Source organism: Erythranthe guttata, chromosome 2 (assembly GCF_056151865.1).
Source record: "Erythranthe guttata isolate IM_541 chromosome 2, IM_541, whole genome shotgun sequence".
Lineage (NCBI taxonomy): Eukaryota > Viridiplantae > Streptophyta > Magnoliopsida > Lamiales > Phrymaceae > Erythranthe > Erythranthe guttata.
Genome location: NC_142534.1, coordinates 3,150,337 through 3,175,459, shown reverse-complemented (window position 1 = coordinate 3,175,459; position 25,123 = coordinate 3,150,337). Strand labels below are relative to the sequence as shown.

Sequence of the window (25,123 nt, the reverse complement as noted above, 5' to 3'; positions counted from 1 at the left end):
AAGAAAATAAAATTTCCACAATTAAAGCCAAGCCCTCTAATATGATTTGAAAATACAAATTATTTGCAACATAACAGTGTCATTTTCTTGATTGAAATTTACCTAGCTGTGCATAGGTTCCATTTGTACGTGGCTCCTAATTTAAATAATTTTGTTTCTGAAAATTTTAGCATTTTTTTAATGAAAAAAGATAATTGTAATTTCAAAGTGTCATTTTCTTGATTGAAATATATCTAGCCAAAGTGGTACGTAATTTGAATTATCCCGAAAACTAAAAATGAAATATTGATGTGATAAATACACTAGAATAAATAAGTCCAAGATCAGATACATTATTTTCATTTTTGCTATTAGTATGAATATATTTTATTTTTCAGTATTATAACTCAAAATGTGAATAATATTGTTCACTATGCTTTCAAAATTTCTAGTGGTTCTCACTTCCTTTGTCAATCAATTTTATTGTTGCTATAATAATAACTATAGAAAAGCCAAAAATTCAAAATTAGCCAAAATTAATCAACAAGTTAAAGGCATCGTATCCTCGTATTGGAAATTTCGTTTTTTTTTCCTACCCGAATTTTTAGTGTTCTTTTGGTGTGATAGATAGTGAAAACTGAGAACACCAGTAAGAGGGGCGGAAATCGGAATGGAATTTTTGGCTTCCGTCAATTTCAATCAGAATATTATATGAATTTGGAACCGTTTGTTTATTCCTATTTTCGAAATTCCGACTTTCGATTTTTTCGAATATTTTGGAACAAAATAGGAATTGTATAAAAAAAATTGCCGAAAATTCCAATTTTTTCCGATCCAATTTTAGTTCTGAATATTTCGATAATTTTCTTAAATATATAATATTTTATTATATATACTATGATCTACTTTGCAATTCCATGATAATAATGTATAATACAAAGAATTGGGTGAAGGAAACTAGACTTTAGTCACATTCCCAAACCAAAACCATGTAGGCTATAGCAATTCAAATTCTCTAGTTTTTTGACACAAAAAAAAAATAAAAAAAAAATGATAATTATAATAATAATAAAAATAAATAAATAAAATTTGCAAAAAAATATTAATTAATCCGAGCATGAAGGCAAATCATACGGTGGAGGAAGTATTTTACTCTGAGCAGTGTCACCATTTTTAACCACAAAAACAGTACTCATTCCCCAGCTTTGATGCCTCTCTAAATGACAATGCAATAACCATACTCCTGCACATGACATCATTATCACGTCATAAATACAATATATACCTTAAACTAAAACCAATAATTAAAATAAAAAACTAACCTGGATTGTCAGCCCTAAACCTAACAGCAACCCAACCATTATTAGGAATCCCCACAGTAGTCTCCTGAGGAGGATCCACCAGATTATAACCCAACGTGTCCTTTTCCGGGTCGAAATTACTGAATCCCGACCCGACCACGTAAAACCCGTACCCATGCAAATGAATCGGGTGGTTATCACTTGCTAAAACATTAGTCCCCTGCAAAACCAGCTCAACACTTGCATTGTACTCCAAAACCAAAACCCTAGTCCCGAACTCCGGCGTCAGATACTCGTCGCCCAAATCCTCTCCCGTATAATCGAACTTCTTCGGCGGATTTTCCGGAAAATTCCTCCCGAAAACGCCACTAACATTGTAGTAGTAAGCTCGCAGTATGTCGATCTTCGGAGGAACGAAACTCACATTGTTCACGCTCGCCGAAAACCTCTTTCCGTAAGGGCCGTCGCACGGGTTTTCGCCGCTGCAGTTTAGTAAATTTACGGACACCGTGAAAAACAAATGTGTGTTGATTTTTAACGGGACTTCTATAGGGTGATCTTTGCTTGCTAGGCTTTTAAACTTGCTCGTGAATTCGGTCGATGCTCGCGTGTCGTTGTAATGAGGGAGAGAAGGAAGTAAAGGAGACGACGGAATTAGGTTACGTTTAGTGGTTTGTTTGTAGTGTAAAATGGCGGTGGTTGTGGTGTTATCGAAACCAGCTCCGATTGCGCTTGAGTAAGCCCTAGCGGCGAGGTAATACCGGCGTGTGATTGGCTGATTCGCTTCGAATAAAATGTCCATTGATTGGCCCGGAGTTATCATTATGTAATCGGTTTCGAATGGTTTTGTGTAGAATCCGTCGGTTCCTACTAGTACGAGTTTGTGGTTTGCGATGGCGAAAAAGACGTTTTCGTCCATGATTGCGCTAACTATTCTCAGGAGGTAGGTTTTTCCTTGCTCCACTTCAACCCTAAAGGTTTCTATACAAAAATAAAATAAATTTGAATATTAAATATTACATTTTACACACACACTCACACACACATATATATTGATTTTTTACATAATATCACCTTGTTTGGAGCACGGGTAAAGATCGCCCGGTTGTCCGTTAATCGTGTAAGCATCGGATAATATTGGTTCTCCGCCGGTCTTATTAGCATTTTCTTCTATTTCCATCACATTCTTTTTCCACCACTCCCCTGCATACATCATTAGTATTCATTAGTAAAATTACTAAAATACCCCTGCAAACCCCCGTCTAGCAAAAAATGCGGTCATGCACTATACAAACAACGATACGTACATTGACGAAACATAATACGAAATGATCAAATACGATGTTGCTAGCTACGGATAAATCGAACTGATCATCAATTATACCTAGAAGAATGGGAATCTCGGCATAGGGTTTACGGAAAGGGTAGTTTTGTCCGTTTACGGGGTAAACAATGATCATGCCATGAATTGTAGCTCTAGCCCAACCAATGTGTGCATGCCACCAAATGGTTCCTTCTTCATCTGTTAAATGAATCTTGTAAGTGAAACTTTTGCCTGCCCTAATTGGACACTGGTTTATAAATGCAGCACCATCTGACCATGGATTTCTTGCCTGCTTCACTCCATGCCTAATTAACACCAGATTAAAAAAAAAATTTGAATCGCAAATGTAAACACCACATCGTAATGCAGTTCACCCCTGTAAATTTTCTAGTTAGCACTTTGCCCCCTAAAAATTCGAAAACAAGATGACCCTGAGCTGCGACTCCCTTTAAAATATTGTTCTGGTTGCAATTTGCCCCGAAACACTATTTTTGTGTTGGCAACGTCCAACAAAAATAACATTTGAAAGGGGCAATGTGCAATAAAATACTCAATTGTGGTGAATAACCATCGAAATTTAACTATTAGGGCAACGTGCAATAAAAATAAGTTTTTTTATTTTAAATTTGAGGGAGGAAAATGCAAAAAATGAAAATTCAGAGGGAGTGAAGAGCAATTTGACCTAAAAAAAAGAGAACATTTTTTTAAAAGGGTAAATTACAACCGTTCTTGAGGTATGGATAATTTACGAAAATCCCCCTCTTGTTTGGGTAATTACAACCACCTCTCAACTATAAATCTTCTTACACGTCCACCCTTGCGGTTTTAAATTTAGTGGAATCTTCGAGATTATATGGAATTTACTTTCGTACCCGTTTTATCCCATTCGAACTCCACATTTTGAAATAAAATCATCATAAGATGTGTCTCTTGAGTTACAAATATCAGATTGTGGTGCATCACAAACTGTATTTTTACACAAAACGAGTACAAAGTATAGCACATTCCATGAAATCTAGATGATTATGTTAAATTTGACACCATAAGGATGAAGGTGTAAGAAAAAATCATAGTCGAGAGGGTAAACGTAATTATCCAAAGAAAAGAGTTTTTTTCATAAATTGACCATACCTCAGGGGTGGTTGTAATTTACTATTTGAAAAAATAAAATGGTAGTAAATCACTAAGAGGGTGTTTGGCTAAGCTTATTTTAAACAGTTGATAAACTCTTACGTCTGATAAGATGTTTTTAGAGTTGATAAGTTGTTACATCTTATTCTTAGGATTAATTTTAAGAGTGTTTGGATAATGAGCTTATTTCCTATTTTTACTCATTATAAGATCTTAAATAAAAAGATGGGGTAGATGTACTTATTTAAAAAGATCTTATTTGGTCTCCAACAGCTTATTTAGAAAAAAATTAAGATCTTTTTTAAAAAAATTACCAAACACTTTGGAATAGCTTATAAACTCTAAAATATCTTATAAACTCCTTTTAACAACTTACAAGCTTAGCCAAACACCCTCTAAATCGATATTTAAATCATAAATGTAAACACCACAAAGTGACGAGCCAGGATTTTGTATTAGCGGGCAGACAAAACTGTATATATTATTCGAGAAAAAGAAATTTAGAAATATTTCTGCCTAGTCTGATTCTATGTTAGCTCCGTCAGTAAAAAAAAAATAAAAACTAAAAATAAAAAAGACTGCATATATTATAATAAAAAAAATGACAATAATTGAGGGTAAAATTAAATTAGAAAAATCTTTAAATAAAATAGCGAGTTTTTCACACACACAGTAAAAAAAATGCATACCAGTGAAGAGTAATGTTATATTGAGCCTGGTTATAGAATTTGATGATCAAAGTATCTCCTCTATTGGCTTTCAAAGTTGGTCCAGGGAATATTCCATTTACTGTCAAAATGTTCTTCGTGCTGCACAATCTTGTGTATGTAGATGATTTCACCTGCAATATATATTATTTAAATGTAACACAATCAAAATTCTTCAAGGGTGGGGGGTGGGGTGGGGGTGGGGGTGGGGGTGTAAGTGAAAAAAAGTTTAATTTTTACCACAAATCTATGGTGATGAATTCTGCCATAGCAACTTTGAGGAAGAATTGCTAGAAAAAGAAATAAAGTCAACATTTGAATTGAGCAAATTAAATATTTTTGTCAATGGGTTTGACTTTATATATAGAGAGATTGCTGCCACATTTTTAATTTTTCATCATTTTGATGAGAGGGTGATTAAATTAACTAATCTGGCTATTTAGCTAATCCGGTTCATTAAATTATTTCATTAATAATTTGGACTAATAATATAATTTGGGCAAACATTGTTAAATATGAGGGAAGTGAACATCAATGAATTTGGTCAAAGGATCACTTGCCAAATTTATTTTACTTTTTAAGAATAAATTAGATGGTTTTGGGTACGTACTTTTTTTGGTAAAATTACAGTCTGCACCCCTGAACTATTTAGCTTGTCACAGAACACATACTTAAATTATAAAATGTAACAAAAATGACCCCTATATTTACAGGGGATGATGACGTGTCATGTTGACTCATACGATCTCTCGGAAACTCAAAAGAAATATTAAATACTAACAATTCCTAAGTCCTAACCCACTAAACACGCAGCAACACAATGACTAATTCTAAACAATTATAATTAATTTTTAAATAAATAATTGCTAAAACAATGAATTAATAAGCTAAATATTACTCCATCCGACAAGTATAAAGTGTTACTTTAGAATTTTAAGATAGGGCAATATCTTTTTTTACAATTTTACCCCCATTAATTTTATGGGGCTATTAGTGAGAACCCCTCTAACATTATTTTCATAAGGATGAGTCCAGCTCATTTTTCTTTTTTAGTGAGAAACTCATTTTTTTGTATTCTCAAATTTACCCTCCCACTATTCACTACCCATTATCCACTAGTTTAATATATATATTTTTATTTTTTATATTTTAATTTTCATTTTTATTTTTTTATTTATTTCTTCTTAAAAAAATAATAATTTTTTTAAAAAAACTTTTATTTGTATTTTTTTAATATTTTTCTTTAAATATTCATTTTATATATTATTTTAGTTTTCAGTTAAACCAACTATATGCTAATAAAACGATTATTATTAAAACTACTATTATTAAAACAATTGGTATTAAAACAATGATACATCAATTTCACAATTTATTAAATTAATTATATATTATATTATTTCCATTGTAAGATTAACTAATTATTTAATCAAAAGATCTCCAAAACAACTATTTCTTAAATCAATTATTTATTCAAACCAACTAAAAAGTAATGAAAACAATAATATTGTTGTGCAAAAACAACTATATTGCTATACGAAAACAACTATATTGAATCAACTACAAATTATTCAAATCCACAAAAGCAAAAGCAAAAAAACACACCAAAATTCCAACAAAAATGACTATTATTGAAACCAGCTACAACCATAACGAAAACAATTATATCTTTTTGAGTAACACGAACACAATTTCAACAAACCAGCCTCCCAAACAATACCTCATCCTCGAGGTCAATCTATTCCATTACAGCGGTGGTGGAGGCGGTCTTCCGACGAGGATTGCAGGAATGCTTCCAAAAATCAAAAGAACAAAAAAAAAATACCAGCAAATCTGCTCATCTCTCAGAAAGAAAGGGGGGAGACCGGAAGGCCGCCGTCCGTCCTAAATTCGGCGGCGTCCCCTTGTCTTTGTCGAGATATGGAGCCGGCTTCGTCCTCTCCTTGCCCCACATACGTCAGATTCCCAATTCGATAAAGAAGAGAAAGGGGTCTTCTTTGTCGTTGTTGAGATGTAGCGCCGCCTTCGTCATGAATTCACCGCCGCCGCCATCGAGCCGAGTGAGTTTCGGTTCTAGAAAAGAAGATCAGAAGAGGTGATGGGAATTTGAGAACGGCGGTTTGTTGCAGCAAATATGACTAGAGTTTGTAAATATAAGATTTGAAAAATTAAGAATAATATAGGTATAACACTTAATAATTGTATTAATATTAATTTAATTAAATAATTAAGGGGGTTCTTACTAATAATGAAAATGAGGCTATATCCACCTTGATATAAGTAAATGAATTGGGAGGTTTTACTAATTATCCCTAATTTTATAGCGGTGATTAAAAAAGAAAAATACAATTTTGACCTTAATACAATATCTTAATTTTTTTAAGGCTGCGGCTATATGCAATACTCATTCCACTTGTGCAAGACCAAATTAAAGAAAGATTCCAAAAGATTCTATTTTATTAAGATGGAATGACAAGTATGCCCATAAATTAAATTGGCTTTTTTTCTCATGTAAGACCAAATACAAATAATGAGAAAAAAACAAAAATCGACACCAAGGTGTCGAAAAACTATGCTACAAATCGACACTTAAGCGTCGAATTTCATAGGTAAAAATCGACATTGACATGTCGAATTTGTAGCACAAATTCAAATGTCGAATTTTATACCTCAAAATCGACATCTAAATGTCGAATTTTATACCTCAAAATCGACATCTAAATGTCGATTTTTACCTGTAAAATTCGACCTGTACATGTCGAATTCGTTTGCGCGGGATTTTTTTTGGAAAATCGATATTCTAGCTAAAAAAACCCATAAATGCATACATTCTTGGGTTCTTCCATCGTAGAATCTTCTATTTTGATGTCTTCTGACTCCATGCTTGCCATCTTTGTAAGATTTGTTGAGTTTTGATGATTTTGAATTTCTAGGTTTTGTGGGTTAATGGAGGAGGAATGAGAAAGGTCTTGTGAATTTTGGAAGATGGAGAAGATGATAGTTGGTCTTGGGTTTTGTGGTCTTGTGATAGGGTTTTTTGTGTTTTTGAATTCTTGGTTTTGCATATTTGGAATTTTTTATTTTTTTAATAAATAAGGGTATTATAGTATTTATACATTGAAAATTTTAATTTGGTCTTGCACAAGTGGAATTAGTCTTGCATATAGCCGCAGCCTTTTTTTAATCAAAGACTTTTTAGACAATTTATATTTAATAACAAAATTTAACAAATTTAATACAAGATTTAATCGAACAAATCAAACATACTGATTAAATAATTAATTTGTCAATGGGATATTAATCTAATCACATCTAATTCAATGTAATTGGATATATAATTTATTAACTTTCTTAATTGGTGTGCATTAACCTTAAACGATACTTATTTTGAAACGGATGAAGTAATATATAGTAGCATTGACTTCTCGTTTATAGTTTTTTTTCTTTTTTTTTATTATTTCATTTTTAGTTTTTCCGGACGCTATATACAATATATACTAACGTCTAACGGTGACCGAAAACGGAGATGACCATTTTGTTATGTTTTGCATTTCAAGGGGTGTTTCTGACAAACTCCCATAATTTAGGGGTGCAAAACTGTACTTTCACCTATTTTTATTTTTAAGGTAGTGAAAAGTTAGGTATTTTCAAGTATGAGGACCTAAAATGATAATGCCGTAAAATGTTGGCCGGTTTCCTATTTGGCGGGGACGAGTTGTGGGGCCGACGCGTTCGTGCGATTTGACTCACCCGCTCTTTTTTTTTTTTTAACTTTTGGTACTCATTTTAGTTAAATTATTCTCCTCTGTCCTTTTAGTTTTAACTTATAACTTTAAAAAGAAAATATTTCTACAACTAACTTTTTGCCTCCTTTAGGAAAACAATAACTTTTTGACTCACACATGTATTATTATTTACATTTAAATACCAAAACGCCGGCGTTTTGGCACTAACTAGTAAACGAAGAGTCGAGCCGACCGGATAGTCGTTCAAGCTTGTTTGGTTTTTTCCCGAAGTTTCAGATTTGTGTTTGAACTTGGTTAGATAAGCAACTAGTCGAGCTCGAATAACATGATTTTTTTGTATTTTTTTAATGTAACCAAGCTCGAACCAGAGCCGAACTTCATGAGTTATCGAACTAAAATATATGTTCAATCTTGGTTTGTTTTGTTAACAAACCGAGCTCAAACGAGCTTTTTATCGAAAAATTTAACTCCATATCATTTTGAATGTTTTGAAAAATCGAAATTACTAAAATCATTATTTTTATAGGAGCTGGATGAATTTCTAATTTCCATTTTCTTTTAATCAATACATAATTATATTAATATTTAAGTGTAATTTTCAGATATTAAAATCCGATCAGTCTAACATGTATTCCACTCATCGTTCCGAAAAATATTGTGAAATTTCCTATTATATACCCAAATTTGGAACAAGAGATTACAAACTAATGTAATTTTCGAAATTTCCGATACCCCGCCGATCCCGAGGCATTTCGAAATTGAAATGAATTGTTGCATTCCGATTTTTCTAGAATGGAAATTGGAACCAATTTATTACTTTCGAAAAAAACTGAAACTTTTCTGAAAAAGTCATTTCCGATCCATTCCGTCCGATTTCCGCCCCAGTTACTATATAATTATAGCATTTTCATTTATTATTATTATTATTATTATTATTGTTATTATTATTATTATTATTATTATTATTATTATTATTATTATTATTATTATTATTATTATTATTATTGTTATTATTATTATTATTATTATTATTATTATTATTATTATTATTATTATTATTATTATTATTATTATTATTATTATTATTATTATTATTATTATTATTATTATTATTATTATTATTATTATTATTATTATTATTTATTTATTTACTTTGTCTTCCCTCCGAGTCAATATAAAATAATAATATAGAATAATGCAACTGGTATCTGGTAAGTGGTGCTGAAAGACAGAAAGAGAACCTTTGACTATGCGCATCAATTCATCTCTCTCTCTCTCTTCTTTCTCTCTCATCTCTCTCTCTCTGCAACGACGACTTCAAACCCCACCCACCCCTTTCAAAGCTCCCATTTTTCTCTTTCACGGACCTTTGAAAACTCATACCTTATATATTCCTATATACTACTCAAATATCGATTACCACTAACCAATTAAAGCAACACCAAAAAAAAAAAAAAAACCATCCTCCATTTTCTCTTTCAAATTCAGCTGCTTGCAAACTCCAAAAATCAATTCCAATTTACTTCTTGTTTCTTCTGCAGCTGTTGTATTTTCGGCCCCAATTTCTGGGTTTCTGATCAGAAGCAGCTCTGCTTTTTGGGGTTTTTTTTTTTTCAAAATTTTAATTTTGTCCGATGCGTTGATTAATTAGGTCGGATTATGGGAGTGGGGATTTTTATCTAGGGTTTGATGTAGAATTTTTGAATTTTTTCAAAGGGGGTGGGGTTTCAAATTATTTAATGGATCGTTCATTTGCTTCGATCCTGTACTGCTTTGTTCTGGTGTTAGCAACATTTTCCCGGGTTTCTGCCAACGGCGAAGGTTTGTTCTTTTTTTTTTTTTTAATAATTATTATTATTATTTTGGGGAAATTACATGTAATGAATGCAGGTAGGTTGAGTAGGACTAAATTGTAATTACCACTTATGTCAACAACCTTCGAGTTTTTTTTTTCTGAATAAATTTCAAGAAGAAAATATGGTTGAAGAACTGTTAACATGTGTAGCATAGTATGAACCGATGGTGGGGGTGATCTCGTTTGGTTGTGTGATTAATATTTATTGTGCTTAGCTTAAATGGAATCTTCGATTAAATTTAATGATGTTTATGCTGAGACAGGTGACGCGTTGTTTGTGTTTAAGAGCAATTTGGATGATCCGATAAATGTTCTCCAGAGTTGGGATGCGACTCTCGTCAATCCTTGCACTTGGTTTCACGTTACATGCAATCCCGACAATAGTGTTACTCGAGTGTAAGCCTCCGTATTTCTATCAATATATGTATATATGTATGTATATACGCACTATTAAATTATTGAGCATATGTTTGTGTTTGTCTATGCTCAGTGATCTATGTTTGTGTTTGTCTATGCTCAGTGATCTTGGAAATGCGAATTTATCCGGTCAACTAGTTCCGCAGCTTGGGCAGCTCCGGAATTTACAGTACTTGTAAGTTTCGAAAACGAAAGGTTTTACTTGTAGTGGAATTAAGTATGGCGACACTTATTAAATTTCTGTTTGTAAAGATTTTGTACGTGTTAACTTAACCTGTATGTGCTCTGTTTTATTACGTTGAAAACGAAATCGGGAAACAAAGATAGCAACTGAGAAGTATGAAAAAAAAAAGCAAGTTCACACACACACACACACACAAATATATATATATATATATATATATATATATATATATATATATATATATATATATATATATATATATATATATATATCCCCATTTTATGGAGAATTTTCCGCACGAAAGAAAATAGCTTACTCTCGTATTCTTTTCTTTTTTTCCTCTGTGTCAGGGAACTTTACAGTAACAATATAAGTGGAATAATTCCAAGTGAGCTTGGGAACTTAACAAACTTGGTTAGCTTGGATCTTTATCTCAACGCACTTAGTGGTCCAATTCCCGACACGTTGGGCAAGCTTCAGAAACTGCGTTTCTTGTATGGGATTTTGATTTTTTTTTTTCTTTTCCTGGATGCATAAAAAAAATGGCTTGTCTTTTGTAATCGATCATTTCAGTCTTTGAAAACCTAACAATGAGTGTTTACTGAATTATGTAGGAGGCTCAATAATAACAGTTTAAGTGGAGAAATTCCGAATTCTCTGACTACAATCTTCAATCTTCAAGTCCTGTAAGTATGAATAAAAAATTCGGTTATCCTTTTCTTTTTTAATTAATTAAATTTATTATTCGTCTTTTGGCGAGCTAACATCATACATTGCTTTATCTAAAAACTGCAGTGATCTTTCAAATAACCAACTCACGGGGAAAATTCCAGTCAACGGATCCTTTCAGCTTTTCACACCTATAAGGTTTAGTGCACTAACTCTTGCTCTTTATTAAGTTAAAACGGAGTTAGTTTTGGTAATTTTTAGTGACCAAAAAAAACTTTCTCCGATTTTTCAGTTTTGCCAATAATCGGTTGGAAGCTCTACCTGCATCTCCACCTCCTCCAGTTACACAAACAACCCCATCTCCTTCTCAAGGTTTGTCCACCCTAAATCGGAATCAGACTTTCGGAAATTGGAATGAGAAAACTTGTTCTAAAATCATAAATCCAGATTGGAATTCGTCGGGATTTGGGCCACCTATATTACAAAATACATAATAATATTGATATTATAAGTCTATTTATCGGAAATTCAAATCGGATGGGAAATTGGAATCTAATATGTATTCCAATTCCTTCCAAAAAAAACATTGAAAAAAAAAATAACGAAACTTTCTGAATGAAAAATATTATTCCAAAATCGAAAATTTCCAGATTGTGAATCGACAAAATTTGGAATTCTCGTTCCAATTTCAACACTTAGTTAATTCCATGGCAAAAAAATCCACAAGAATATGCATAAGTGCTGCAGAGAATTTATAGTATCTTCTTTTATCATAATATGTTGGAGTAATTTGTTCTTACCTGCAAGTGTTCAAATAATTGTCCGACTATTCGGTAAAAAATGCCGTGTATAATTTTTTTTTAAATGTGACGAATAGCATAAACTTATGAATAAAGTTGCAATATTGCAGTTGGAAATAGTGCTACCGGAGCTATTGCTGGAGGAGTTGCCGCCGGAGCAGCCCTTCTATTTGCCGTTCCTGCAATAGCACTCGCATGGTACCGAAGAAAGAAGCCGCAGGATCATTTCTTCGATGTTCCCGGTTAGTAAAATCACAAATTATATCTCGAAACGCCACCATGGATAATTATAATAATAATACATCCCAAATTATTTTTTTACATTTTAATTTTTTTTTTTAATATCAAAATTGCAGCGGAAGAGGATCCGGAAGTTCACCTAGGACAGCTCAAACGTTTTTCCCTTCGTGAGCTACAAGTTGCGTCGGATAATTTTAGCAACAAAAATATCCTCGGGCGAGGTGGATTCGGCAAGGTTTACAAAGGCCGATTAACCGACGGTTCTTTAGTTGCAGTTAAAAGATTAAAAGAAGAACGCACTCAAGGTGGTGAACTTCAGTTTCAGACAGAAGTAGAAATGATTAGCATGGCTGTGCATCGAAATTTACTCCGTTTACGAGGCTTTTGCATGACTCCAACAGAGAGGCTTCTCGTTTATCCTTATATGGCCAATGGAAGTGTTGCATCGTGCTTAAGAGGTGCAATTTATATCTCTTTACGCATATTTATATCGTTACTAATGGATAAATTACGAGAACCCCTGAACTAAGAACATTTTACGAAACAATCCCCTCGTGTATCCATAATTGCCAAAAACTCCCTCAAGTTTGTTGCCGTCTTACATCTCCTTACGGTGCGAGTTAGAATTTTAACGGAATCTTTTTTATTCCATGGAACATTTCTCAAAATACCAGTTTTACCCTTGGGGATGGTTGTAATAATATTCCTAAAAAATATCAATTTTATCCTTAGAGACAATTCTAATAATATTATGTCATGAGGGGGCTAATTGTAATATTTTTGGTAATTCGACCATTCTTCAGGGGGTTTGATAATTTAGTTTTTTTTAGTTGGGGGCATTTTAGACATTTTTCTGTGTTAACGAACTTGGTCAACCGTTAGTTAGAGGGGTTTTTTGGTAATTACGAGTACTTTTTTAAGGTTTTTTTTTTTTTTTTTTTTTTTTTTTGTAATTAGACCTTGGTTCAAGTGGTTTTGGTACTTACCCATACTAATATTCGCTCTATTTGATGTGTTATTGTAGATCGGCCCGAGTCACAGGATCCACTTGATTGGCCGATAAGAAAACATATAGCACTGGGGTCCGCAAGGGGGCTTGCTTATTTGCATGACCATTGTGACCCTAAAATTATTCACCGTGATGTAAAAGCTGCGAATATATTATTGGACGAGGATTTTGAAGCAGTTGTCGGTGATTTTGGATTGGCAAAACTGATGGACTACAAGGATACACATGTTACTACAGCTGTACGAGGAACAATTGGTCACATAGCTCCCGAGTATCTCTCGACTGGTAAATCTTCGGAGAAAACCGATGTTTTCGGTTATGGAGTAATGCTTCTTGAACTTATCACTGGGCAGAGGGCTTTTGATCTCGCTCGTCTTGCAAATGATGATGATGTCATGTTACTTGATTGGGTAAGCATTACAATTATTTTGGAAATTTTCAGATTATTATTTTTGAAAAATCGATTTAAAAAATAGTGGAAATTGAAATTCGTTACAATTTTTGAAATTTCGGAGTCTAGCTCTAGAATATTTTTGGAATTGTTTTGAAAAATAAATAAAAATTGAAACACCCATTTTTTTTTAAATATAAATATTCCCTCTTAATCCTACTTAAATTTACTTAAATAAATTGCATTTATATACATCATATAAGTATGCAGTAATCATATTGATATTATAAATATACTTTTTGGAAAAATTCGGAATCATGGGAACAACCGGAACATAGATTATTTTATATATACTGATTCAATCCAAAAAAAAAAATCGGAAAAAATCAGAAATTGGAATGAAAATCAGAAATTTTCCGACTGGAATCGGCGGAACGAGGGAAATTCCACCCCCAGTGGAAGTTTTCTCCCATAACTCTACTCTAGTTTTAATATTCACTTCTATTATTGAACATACCATTTGTGCATTTATTTAGGTGAAAGGACTTCTAAACGAGAAGAAATTGGAAGCGTTAGTTGATGTGGATCTAAAGGGTAATTACATAAACGAAGAAGTGGAGCAATTGATCCAAGTAGCTTTACTATGCACGCAAGGTTCTCCAACGGAACGGCCCAAAATGTCGGACGTAGTTAGAATGCTGGAAGGTGACGGATTGGCCGAGAGATGGGAAGAATGGCAGAAGGATGAAATGTTCCGTGAAGAATTCAACCAATCGCATAATCGGCATAACGATTGGATAAGTGCCGATTCCACTTATAACATTAGAGCTGATGAATTGTCCGGTCCGAGATGATGATACCTTTTCTTTTTTTCGTGTTAAATAGTTACCGGTGTATTTGATTGTTTTTTTTTCTTCATTGTATATGTGTTTTTCAGTTTTTCGAGAGGTGTTTTTATTCTATAGGTAATTTTTCGGGTGCTGTAAAAAATTCCATAGAAGGAAATATCTATGGAAGCACCAATGTTGTTATATATTTACCAGTGTATGCCATTTTTATGTATTGATTGATGAATAGACGAATTAAAATAAGCAGCTTCATTTAAATGAAAATATGTTGGTGCTATATTTATTTATTTTTTTCTTTTATCTGAAAATTTCCCATCAATAAATAAGTTAAAGAAAAAGAGAGATAAATAAACGTTAAGTACAATTTGGTAAATATGATTCTTTCTAGGGCTAAATACACTTTGCACCCTTAAACTATAGGGGTGGTAACACTTACCCCCTTAAAGTTACAAATGTAACACTTACCCCCCTCATTAATGAATTTAATAATAAAACTTTGACTTTGAATGATGTGGCATTTTTTCTTCCCAAATTGTCCTTCTAGCTATTATATTGATGCATATATAATAAAATAGTTTCAATAATATTTCAAAAACTAAAATTTATAAAATAAAATAATTATTAAAAAATATTTTGATTTATGTTTAACTCCACATTTTAATTACTATAGACCCTAATATAAATAAAAATCTCAATATTTTAAAAAATATATAAAATACGTTAAACATTCGCGAGAAAAAAATATTCAAGACTTAAATGGCCAATTTTTTTTATAATAATTATTGATTTGAAAATTTATTTAAGTTACTTAAATATAAATTTTAATAAAATAATATTTAAATATTTAGACGTTTAAATTATAATTTCTTATTAACTTTTGAATACATTTTGTGATTCTCCAAGTAAAAAGTGAGATGATTATATTAGAGTCATATACGCATTAAAATAACTATATAAACTATAAAATTATACTTAAAATTCGAATAATCGTTAACTTTTATTAGCTACAAATGAACACAAGGTAAAACAAAAATAAACTAAAATTCAATTTTTTTCATTCATAAATTTACAATATTGAAATAATAAAATTAAGTTTTGGCAAAGTTGCCGATTTTTTTATTATTACATATTCATTATTTATTTAATGGCTAGAAGGACAATTTGGGAAGAAAAAATGCCACATCATTCAAAGTCAAAGTTATACCTTTAAATCCATTAATGAGGAGGGTAAGTGTTACATTTGTAACTTTAAGGGGGTAAGTGTTACCACCCTTATAGTTTAAGGGTGCAAACTGTATTTAGCCCTTCTTTCTATTCCGATCATAATTCTGATATGTACATGTCGAAAACTGTCTGCGTCTAGACTCAACGGATTCCACTGCAAATTCACCCAAATAATGTGCACCCGACAACAAATAACCAACATTCGATGCTTAACATGCGTATTTTTTAAATAATCTTCTATAATACCTAATTTAACTAACTTAGAAATCAATTTCAACAAAAAAATTCGAACTCTTATTTGTAAGTATCGATAGAACGATTTTAAGGAAAAAAAGAGGGATAACATGGTATCTAAGAAAGTATTGTAATATCAATACTTACAAAATTCCTCTTTTTTTCCTTAAAATCAATTTTGACGATTCGCTTTGTTTTTTTTTTTTTTGCATCTAAGAAAGTGATATCATAATTTGCAACATCACCATCTCATTGGAAGGAGGAAAGAACGATTCAACATAAACCATATAACTACAGTATCTAATGAGAATTGAACACAATCGAAGATGTACATTTGAATTAGAGGAAGAAAGCTTTTAAAAAGCTTTATTTCCTGCCGCTCGTTCCGGTCCGTGGTTTGCCTTTGACCTCAACCTCCTGTCGTAAACAACAACGGATATAAAAGTCGGTTTCAGGGGCAATAAAGACTTTTCATGTCAAATAATTAAAAATTATGAGAAAGTGAAGGTACCTGTGGCTGATGTAGGTAGATATGTGTCTTTGCTGTTGATGGATTGTGATTTTCAGCACCCTTGCTCCAATCATAACACACCTGAATTTCGTATGCTAGACAGATCAAATACATATTTACGTACGTACATACATATATAAATTTAAAAGTAATGCAGGACACTTCTATCAATTGAATTACTGATAACCAATAATCATCACTGAATGCACGATTAAGAAAATCGAGAAAAATATTACTAAAGAAAAGCAGCTAGTGCGTACCGAGTATGCATAAATCGAACCATCGTTGTTGAAACTGCTGCAAGTTATTGGTTGATTGCACCTCAGCATAGCCTAAACAATTTGACGAAATAATGATAAAGATGAGATGTTTCGTGTATGTCTATATTCAAATCTGTACTACAGAATAAAACGGTAACTGAAGTAGAAAAAATATGTCGTACCTTCAGCCTCTGTTTGCTATCTTTGTCCCAAAAGTTAAAGGCTCCATCAGATCCAGCAGTCGAAAACGTATGGTGTACCTGAGATGTAGCAAAGAGTAGAATTGTTTACTTAAAGAAACCAAAGACGGAATAACATCGTATCTAGTTCAACGAATATTATAATGAAATAAATGTTTCTTACAGGGTGAAAATTCAGTGAGTTGACAGAGTAAATGTCGTTCCCATCTCTGTGGCATTTGAATGTAAAGTTTTTACTTGATAGCGAATCGTCAAAATGGTGTACCCCGACTCTCCCTTCAATCGAGCCAACCTGCAAAACAATGCAAATTGTGGCAGCGTTATAGTATACCACTATCACTCGTCTGGTTAACCATTGATCGAAACATCTAAGATAACTTTTCATGCAATGCTATAGAATGCAACTACATACAAAATCAATACTAAGTACTTGATTGCAGACCATTAGTAAGGTTTACTCCATAATATAATGCCTTGTAAGAACAGACGAGCATTTTCAAGAAACAAAATGATTGACGATGAAGCGTTGATTGCTTTACGTCATCTTGTCATGTCCTTTCTTTTACACCTACTTAGTTTACATGGTGAACAAACAATCGTGGAAGCTTGATTCATTTACATGTGTGTCTCAAGTAAGAATTTGCTTTTGTTGTCAACAAAATTTGCCCTAACGCTCATATGAGAAGTTTTTAACGTGGGGGGGAAGAATAGAAAATTCAAGAAGAAAAGAAGAGACTAATAGATGATAAACTCCCTGCACACATTACAAACTTAGAAAATAAATTGCAAGGCATAATAAACTTCTCGATTAAATTAGTTCTGCATGGAAACAAACACAGTCACAAAGCTTAAACGAGTAAATGGATAACAAAATACTGCATCCACTCATTTATCACACTCAATATCAGCCAAAATCCAGACAGAATCAAAATTCAACTCAAATAACAGTTTCCAGATGACTTTTACTGCAGCTCTAAAAGAAATTGCAACATTAGATGAAGAATTGCTTCAAAAAATAACTGAAGTCCGAAGAGATAGGTTGACATCTTTTTCATTCAAGTTGGACCAGAGGTAGTTGTATAATGTACTGGCCATGCTAAATGAGAACAAGGCATAATAGAAACTTAAGCAGATAAACATTTTGGATAATGAGAACTTACTAAGAATCCCTGCTGATCAGGAAAAGCAGCTAAACATCGAGTTTGATACTTCAGGGGTGACACAATCCTCTTGAACTCAGTCTGCAAATATTGCAGAAGCAGTTGATCATGTTTGCAGAACTTAGTCCCTTGTTTTCTCATAGAAAATGTTATATGATTTTCAAACAGTGGTAGGTAAAGTTCAACAATATAAACAAAAATACAAGTTCTCTGTACCACCATTTATTATATATAATACACATTTTTAATAAAATCATATTGATTCCCCTTCGATATAAACTGTATCATAATAGGCAAATCCTTCTAAACTAGTGAAATTAACATATATAATCAAGAACCAAATTTATACCTTTCCATGGCAGTGCCTTGCATAAACTTTTATATCTCACAGTACATTAACTTTTTTATATCAAACCCAACTTTCAATATTCAAAGAATAGATCAACATATATCATTACGGACCCAAATATAGCTCATGCCTATGGAGGTAGATAAAGCCAACTTACGATTAGGAAACATCAACATCTTACAGAAAAGATTAATGCATGTCAAAGAAACCAAAGATAAAAGAAAAATGAAATTTGAATCTAGCAAGCAGATAAATTTCATTTTTGTAAGCTATACCATAACCAAACCTTTTAACGGATATTGTCTAAACTTTTTTAACTCTCGTCTACTTGATTATAAGATTACATAACAAAGAAGAATACCTGAGGATTTTGCAGGTTGAAAACTAGAATATTTCTGTCAGCAGTTCCAACAACCATAAGAGGATGTTTAACACTTAGTGCGTAGCAGCGATCAGGAAGCTGCTGCACCCATGTTGGATTCTGCTGTCTCAGATCCCAATACCTGGAAATAAATCAGTTTTCAGTAAGTTTATAGAAAATAAATCAGATTGCTACGTTGGAAATAAACAAACAGTTTAATTTTGCTAGCTTCACATAGAAACTGTAATAAAAAACATAACTACCTAAGTGTCTTGTCCCAGCTTCCTGTGACTAAAAGATTCATTTCTGGGATCCAAGCAAGCTCTCTAATAGGAGCATCGTGCATGGCTACTGTTACGGGTTGACCGCCAGACAACAACGGCCACATTTTAACTTGTTTGTCACAGCCTCCAGAAAATACCGTTGTCCCGTCATCCTTCCACGCCGAGCATAAGACCTGCCAGAGATTACAAAGTAAACAACAATGGGGACAGCAAAATTCACTCATCTAGTTATGAACAGGGGATTATATCGATTACACAACATCATACTGGTTGATCGTGCGATATTGATGCCTTGGGAACAGTGCTGAGTGCGGTTCCAGATTTCGACACCTCCCAGCATCGTACCTAATAAATGATTATCATCAGATATTGCCAATTCATCTCTTCCAACAACTAAAGTAATAGAGAATGTTTGTTCGTGCAAGTGATAAACGAATTCCAAAAACTTGAGCTCGTACAATTAGTATATGAAATAAGTGGCGTAACACGTATATGATTGAGTACGAAAATTTGACGTATATTGCCTTAGACTAGATAAATCGCAGCTTCTAAATCCAATTTCATGAATTTCAGTTGTTTTTTTGCTTCAATTGTGTTCATTCGTAAACCACGCAACAAAAACAAACACAGAAAAGAGAAAAGTTTACACGAATTCAGGAAAACAAGCATACCTGATTATCCCACGATGTAGCGACCAAGAAATTGGCCTTGGGACTAAAATGCAGGCTCGATACTGAATCGCTCGGCGGCGATAGCACCTTCAGAAAACCCCCAAAAACAAAGAAATATATATTATTCAAATTGAAATCTGTGAGTCCAGAAACATGGCAAGAAATTTATATGAGTAAAAAAATACTGATTAAAAAAAAAAAAAACAATATTACCTCCGTTGAACGGTTGGGGTTCGTGTTAGCTGTTGTAGCGCCGAATGCAGCCATTTACAGATATCGTTAAACCCTAATTCTGAGCTAATATACGACGAGAAGAAGATACAAATAATTTGCACAGTAATCAGAGGATTTTTTCCGAAGCAAAATTACAGAGATGGGTTAGATTTAGTGCGTGTTTTTGTAGAAGAAGGGCAGAAGGTTTGAGATTTAAAACAAAGAAGGCGGTATTTTAGAGCATAATAGCGTTGGGCAAAAGCTAAAAGTAATAATTATCTTTTTAGAAGTAATTTATGGTTAAATACAAATTGCACCGCTATATTATCTTCACTGTTGCATATTACCCTTATATACTATAAAATACGACAATGTCACCCCTGCAAGAATCCGTTTCTTTTCAAAGTAGACGGACCATTGCACAGTTGCACTAGATGTTAGACAATTTCCACAACCTAAAAATTTCACCCGATTTCTAAAAGAAATTATATTCTAAAAATTATTTAAAATTTCCTTTTAAAGTTATGAAATTTTGCAATTTCTTTTATTTTGGATAGTATTTTTAAGTTCTTTTTAAATTTTTGAAATTTTATAATTTCATTTTCAGCCAAAAAAATTTTGATTTAAAATGCTTACCGTGGTTTCTAATTCTCAAAATTCATGCATTTTATTTTTACGTCCAAATACTGCATGTCATATTTTTCTAGAACCACCTGTCGATGCAACCGAAGTGATATGTAATAAAGTGAAAAAAATGGACGAGTAATTAAGTCAAAAAAGTCTATTTATATCATATAAATAGTAAAAACCTAAATACGCTACATAAACTAAGGATGTTAGAGATTTGAGGGTCGTTAAATTGAGGGGCCACTTTGTCGCATTTTATAGTTTATGGGGTTTATGCCACAATCGTAATAGTACATGGGTGTTGTTTGTATTCAACAATCTCCATAAAACAAATTATTTAACTAATAACTATTTAATTTTGAGCCAATTCTAAATTACATTATATTTTTCTGTAAATCATTTATTTTCAAATTTGCAAATTCATTTCTTTTTTCTAAAAATATAATCTTGCCATTAATAAATGATTTCTTCAGCAACATATATCAGTAGAAATAAAAATCCATGAATATAGCAACACACTCTCCCAGATATTCAAAAGCAACATATCAGTTTTCCATCTCAACAAGACAGTATATTTATTTATATGGACAAAAATCAAACATTTCAACAACATATATTTACTGCTCAAATAAAACCCGACTATACAATAATCGTAAATCCCGTCGATCGCTCGTTAACTCACCTTTTCCATGCAGCAGAGAAGCTAGATATCAAGAATCTGACAGCTAACCAGCTCTGCAGATCCAGCACTCCTAGTAGCAATAACTTTCCAAATATTCCCCGAAGATTCCGACACCGATACCTTTCCGGAAAGATCCACCAAAGATTCCCCCAAACTATCCGACGAAGTAGATGGGTCAAGATTAACCTCGTTCCTCCTATCAGCCTGCATAACCAATATATTACGATTCACATCTTTAGTAATCACATGCAACTTCCCGAGAAAACTGGCCAGCAAATACGGCGACTCGGAATCCGCCAGGTCACTAACAGGCACATCTCCTTCAATCGTTTTCCAAGAATCGTCTTCTTGATCGTAAACTTTGATCCTAGCACTATCGAGCGAACTCGAAGGATCCAAAGCGTACAATTCCTCATCAACAACAGCACTTAACTTAGTGCCCGCCTGTTTCGCGGGCCACCCCTCCCCCATGCCAGCTGGCATATCCGCCCACGAGTTTGTTTCCGGGTCATAAACCTCACCCCCAACGTCAACGAAAAACGGCCAGCAATACAAACTTTGAGGTACGTATAATTTCCCCCTATATGATGTCATCCCAGTTGCAATAGGTTTGAGAAGATCGGTAAGAAAGGCGGTAGGTAGAACCTGCGCTTTCAAAAACGGCATGCTGGGTAACTCCGTCCACACACCCGAACGGGGGTCGAAAACCTCCGCCGACTGGAGGGGGGCCAGCGCCCCCCTCCCCCGCGTAACACCCCCCACAACGTAGAGCTTGTTGTTCAACACACCCGTTTTACAATAGGCTCTGTTAATGGACATGGGGGCCACTTCGCTCCAAGCGTTCGAAACTGGATCGTAGCGCCAGGTGGCGTTCATGGCTGAAGCCCTGCAGAACCCACCAGTGACGTAGAGACAGCTGTCAACGGATGAGATGGCACAGCCACAAAACGGGATTTCTTCCAACGCGTCTCTCCTCCCAAACAAGCCCCTAATGGCAAGATTCCACAGTCGAAAACCGGATAATCCTCTCCTGATTCCGTCTTCAGAAGCAATATTTGGCATCAACGGCAAACGCTGCCATATACAAGAAACGGGGTCCATCGCATGCCACACGAGCTTTTCACCGTCGAGCTTGGTCAATACGTATAGCCATTCCTCTGTTGTGCCGAGTTCTTTCCTCAGCTTGTAATACTCTACGCTCGTTAGAGTGGATTTCCATGTCCTCGAAACGAGTTTTGCATTGAAATGATACATCCTTGGCAGCCTGGCGAGAATCTGAATCGATATTTCGTCGGGAAGACTAGGAATCAATCGGGTATTTTCTTCCCAGAAACTAGTAGATTTCTTTCGTCTCTTACATGCCTCATTTTGAGAGGCATCGAGTTGCTCACTCCGGCTCGTTTTGTGGTTGTTTAAACTCAATCTAGCTCCCATTGATATTTTCTTTTTCTTTCTTTAACTTCTGTAAGTGGATATTAGCATGTTATCGATTGAGATAGCTTCGATCTTCCATGTCGTGTGGTGTGCGACTCCATTTTCTTGATGATTTAGGGAAGTAAAGAATCAGAATAGATAAAAGATAGTAAATAAAAATAAAAAAAAAAAAAAAAAACGTAACTACAAGTTAGATAAAATGATCATCATCGTGAAATGGATAAGTTATCGGTGCATATGTTCGTTTCAAAAATTGCCTCATTGCCTAACTCTGACATTGACAATTCAGGAAGGCTAGATATCATAGTAGATAGAAATGAAATTTAAACATTTATAAACACCGGTAACGAAATTCCAGATCACCGTTTCGAAAGGAGAGTCTCGTGATTGTAGATAATCACCATTTAGGAACTGCTTATCGCAAAATTAGTGAGAATTTCTAGATTAATTGACAGATCAAGTCATTAAAAGTCAACTAGGTATCAGACTTCAAAATTCTCATCAACAGAAGATCAGAATCAAAAAACTCATCCATCTACATCAAATATATTTTACATACTTCACCAGTCAAAATATTTGTGAATTGAACATCTAATTTTGACCTAAAAAAAATTAAAAATTAAAAATCCCTCAAAAGAATAATTTTTTCAAGTCGTGATCTTAGGGCACAATCAACAAATAAAATTACACGCACAAAAACGAACAATACCTCAGCCGGATTCAAATACACAAACCCAAAAAAAATAAAGCGAGAATTAAATAAATAAATTCAATTACCTGTGTAGCTGCGCACAGATGACAAGGAAAAGGGGCGAAATAATTGAATAATTTAATGGAGAAATAGAAAATTAATTCAGAAGAAAAAGGGGATTTCTGGAGATTAACGTGTGGTTGCGATTTGCGAAGCTCAAATACCTATAGGTGAGGTTTGCAAATTGCAATTAAATTGTTATTATTAAATGTTTTTGTTGTTGCTTCGCCGGCATTATTTATTATCAAGAAAACGATAGGAAAGTGTGAAATTTTGGGATTGTGTAAATGTTAAAAAATATGCACATTTTGTTAGGGATTTTTTTGCCTAATTGTTAAATGTGCATATTTTGTTTGTTATCGCCTTTGCCACTTTAACTAGAAGCAAAATAATTTTTTCACGCTTTAAGATAATATTCTGGCGAATTTTTTCATTTTCCGACGCACACGCAGATGCTTAATGCAGGGACTTTTTGGTCTTTTCAAGTCAAAATAATTGCGGGCTCCGTTCTTTTTCTATTTCTTCTCCTATCTCTTGTTTTGCATACATTATGCCAACCTCTCTTGAGGTTGATTCTAATTATAGGGAGATCTTGTTGAATTTCGAAAATTACATACATTTCTATTGGATTTGATATTAGTAGACAATTAACTCATTTGACAGTTGACTCCTCTGAAATTCTTCTTATATTGTTGACTAAATATTGAGTAAATCACATTATCCTTCAAAGTTAAGTCCGATTACATATCTCTTGTATTTGAAAAATATTACAAAGATCTCCCTTAAAAGTTATTTTCACTAAAATTTGAATTTGAACTCGTTGAATAATATTTTTATTTTTACTAAACCGTCCCACAATTTCATGCTTAGAGTTCATAGTGTTTTTTTACTAGTCTTATGTGATACGTTTTTTATTGGAATATACACCATGCTCTCGAAAAATATACACGACATAGGAAAATGTTATGAAAAGACTTTACTTCAAAATTCATATTTTCATTTATTCACATATATGATAAAGTACATAATAGTATTGATGTTATAAATTTTTTTTTATAACAAATAGAAACTTATCGAAATTACGAGTCGATAACCAAAATCCCATATATACTCCAATTCCAACGGAAAAAAAACATTAAAAACAAAACTTCCAAAATTTAAAGTAGAAATTATTTGCCAAAACCAAAACCAATATAAGCTATATTGGGCTTGAATTAGGCCAAAACACCAGTTTGTGTACCATAATAAAATGCAAACAACGCTTTTATATCAACGTAATGAAGTGCGATTTTAACTTATAGTTACAGTTTTCACCCCTTAAGCTTACATTGATTTTACATTTGGTTCTCATATATATAAAATATACATTTGGTCCATTATGTTTCAAGAATTCAACACTTTTAGTTATTTCCGTCAATTTTCTGTTAAAACTAACAGAATCAAGCGTGTGCCCAATGCCCATCACTGACTTAACTAACCGATTAACGGTAAATTGAGGACAATGGCTAAAATTGTTAAATTATTGGAACTTGAGGGACCAATGTGTTTTTTTGTGAGCATA

General features: G+C 33.3%; 4 protein-coding genes across 4 annotated transcripts; 1 reads left to right on the top strand and 3 right to left on the bottom strand.

Moving 5' to 3' along the window:
• Nucleotides 1–1,085: 1,085 nt before the first annotated feature.
• On the bottom strand, nucleotides 1,086–4,757 carry LOC105949523 (laccase-14). The gene is made up of 6 exons (XM_088814859.1): nucleotides 4,683–4,757; nucleotides 4,425–4,576; nucleotides 2,665–2,909; nucleotides 2,355–2,483; nucleotides 1,302–2,261; nucleotides 1,086–1,222 (listed from the first exon to the last, which is right to left on the bottom strand). The coding sequence occupies exons 1-6, from the start codon at nucleotides 4,755–4,757 to the stop codon at nucleotides 1,086–1,088; spliced, it is 1,698 nt and encodes a 565-aa protein (XP_088670985.1).
• Nucleotides 4,758–9,364: 4,607 nt separating this feature from the next.
• Nucleotides 9,365–14,878, top strand: LOC105949647 (BRASSINOSTEROID INSENSITIVE 1-associated receptor kinase 1). Its single transcript, XM_012972963.2, has 11 exons — nucleotides 9,365–10,009; nucleotides 10,307–10,439; nucleotides 10,564–10,635; nucleotides 10,995–11,138; nucleotides 11,259–11,330; nucleotides 11,440–11,511; nucleotides 11,606–11,685; nucleotides 12,224–12,355; nucleotides 12,470–12,811; nucleotides 13,378–13,772; nucleotides 14,290–14,878. The coding sequence occupies exons 1-11, from the start codon at nucleotides 9,928–9,930 to the stop codon at nucleotides 14,605–14,607; spliced, it is 1,842 nt and encodes a 613-aa protein (XP_012828417.1). The 5' UTR covers nucleotides 9,365–9,927; the 3' UTR covers nucleotides 14,608–14,878.
• A 1,430-nt stretch (nucleotides 14,879–16,308) lies between these two features.
• LOC105949705 (protein RAE1) lies at nucleotides 16,309–20,316 on the bottom strand. Its single transcript, XM_012973026.2, has 11 exons — nucleotides 20,069–20,316; nucleotides 19,856–19,942; nucleotides 19,452–19,529; nucleotides 19,164–19,357; nucleotides 18,901–19,042; nucleotides 18,191–18,271; nucleotides 17,194–17,322; nucleotides 17,013–17,090; nucleotides 16,831–16,902; nucleotides 16,571–16,651; nucleotides 16,309–16,476 (listed from the first exon to the last, which is right to left on the bottom strand). Exons 1-11 carry the CDS (start codon nucleotides 20,120–20,122, stop codon nucleotides 16,426–16,428), a joined length of 1,047 nt encoding a protein of 348 aa, XP_012828480.1. The 5' UTR covers nucleotides 20,123–20,316; the 3' UTR covers nucleotides 16,309–16,425.
• A 909-nt stretch (nucleotides 20,317–21,225) lies between these two features.
• LOC105949668 (Galactose oxidase/kelch repeat superfamily protein) lies at nucleotides 21,226–23,994 on the bottom strand. Its single transcript, XM_088824797.1, has 2 exons — nucleotides 23,589–23,994; nucleotides 21,226–22,915 (listed from the first exon to the last, which is right to left on the bottom strand). Exon 2 carries the CDS (start codon nucleotides 22,809–22,811, stop codon nucleotides 21,399–21,401), a length of 1,413 nt encoding a protein of 470 aa, XP_088680923.1. The 5' UTR covers nucleotides 22,812–22,915; nucleotides 23,589–23,994; the 3' UTR covers nucleotides 21,226–21,398.
• Between the last annotated feature and the right edge of the window lie 1,129 nt (nucleotides 23,995–25,123).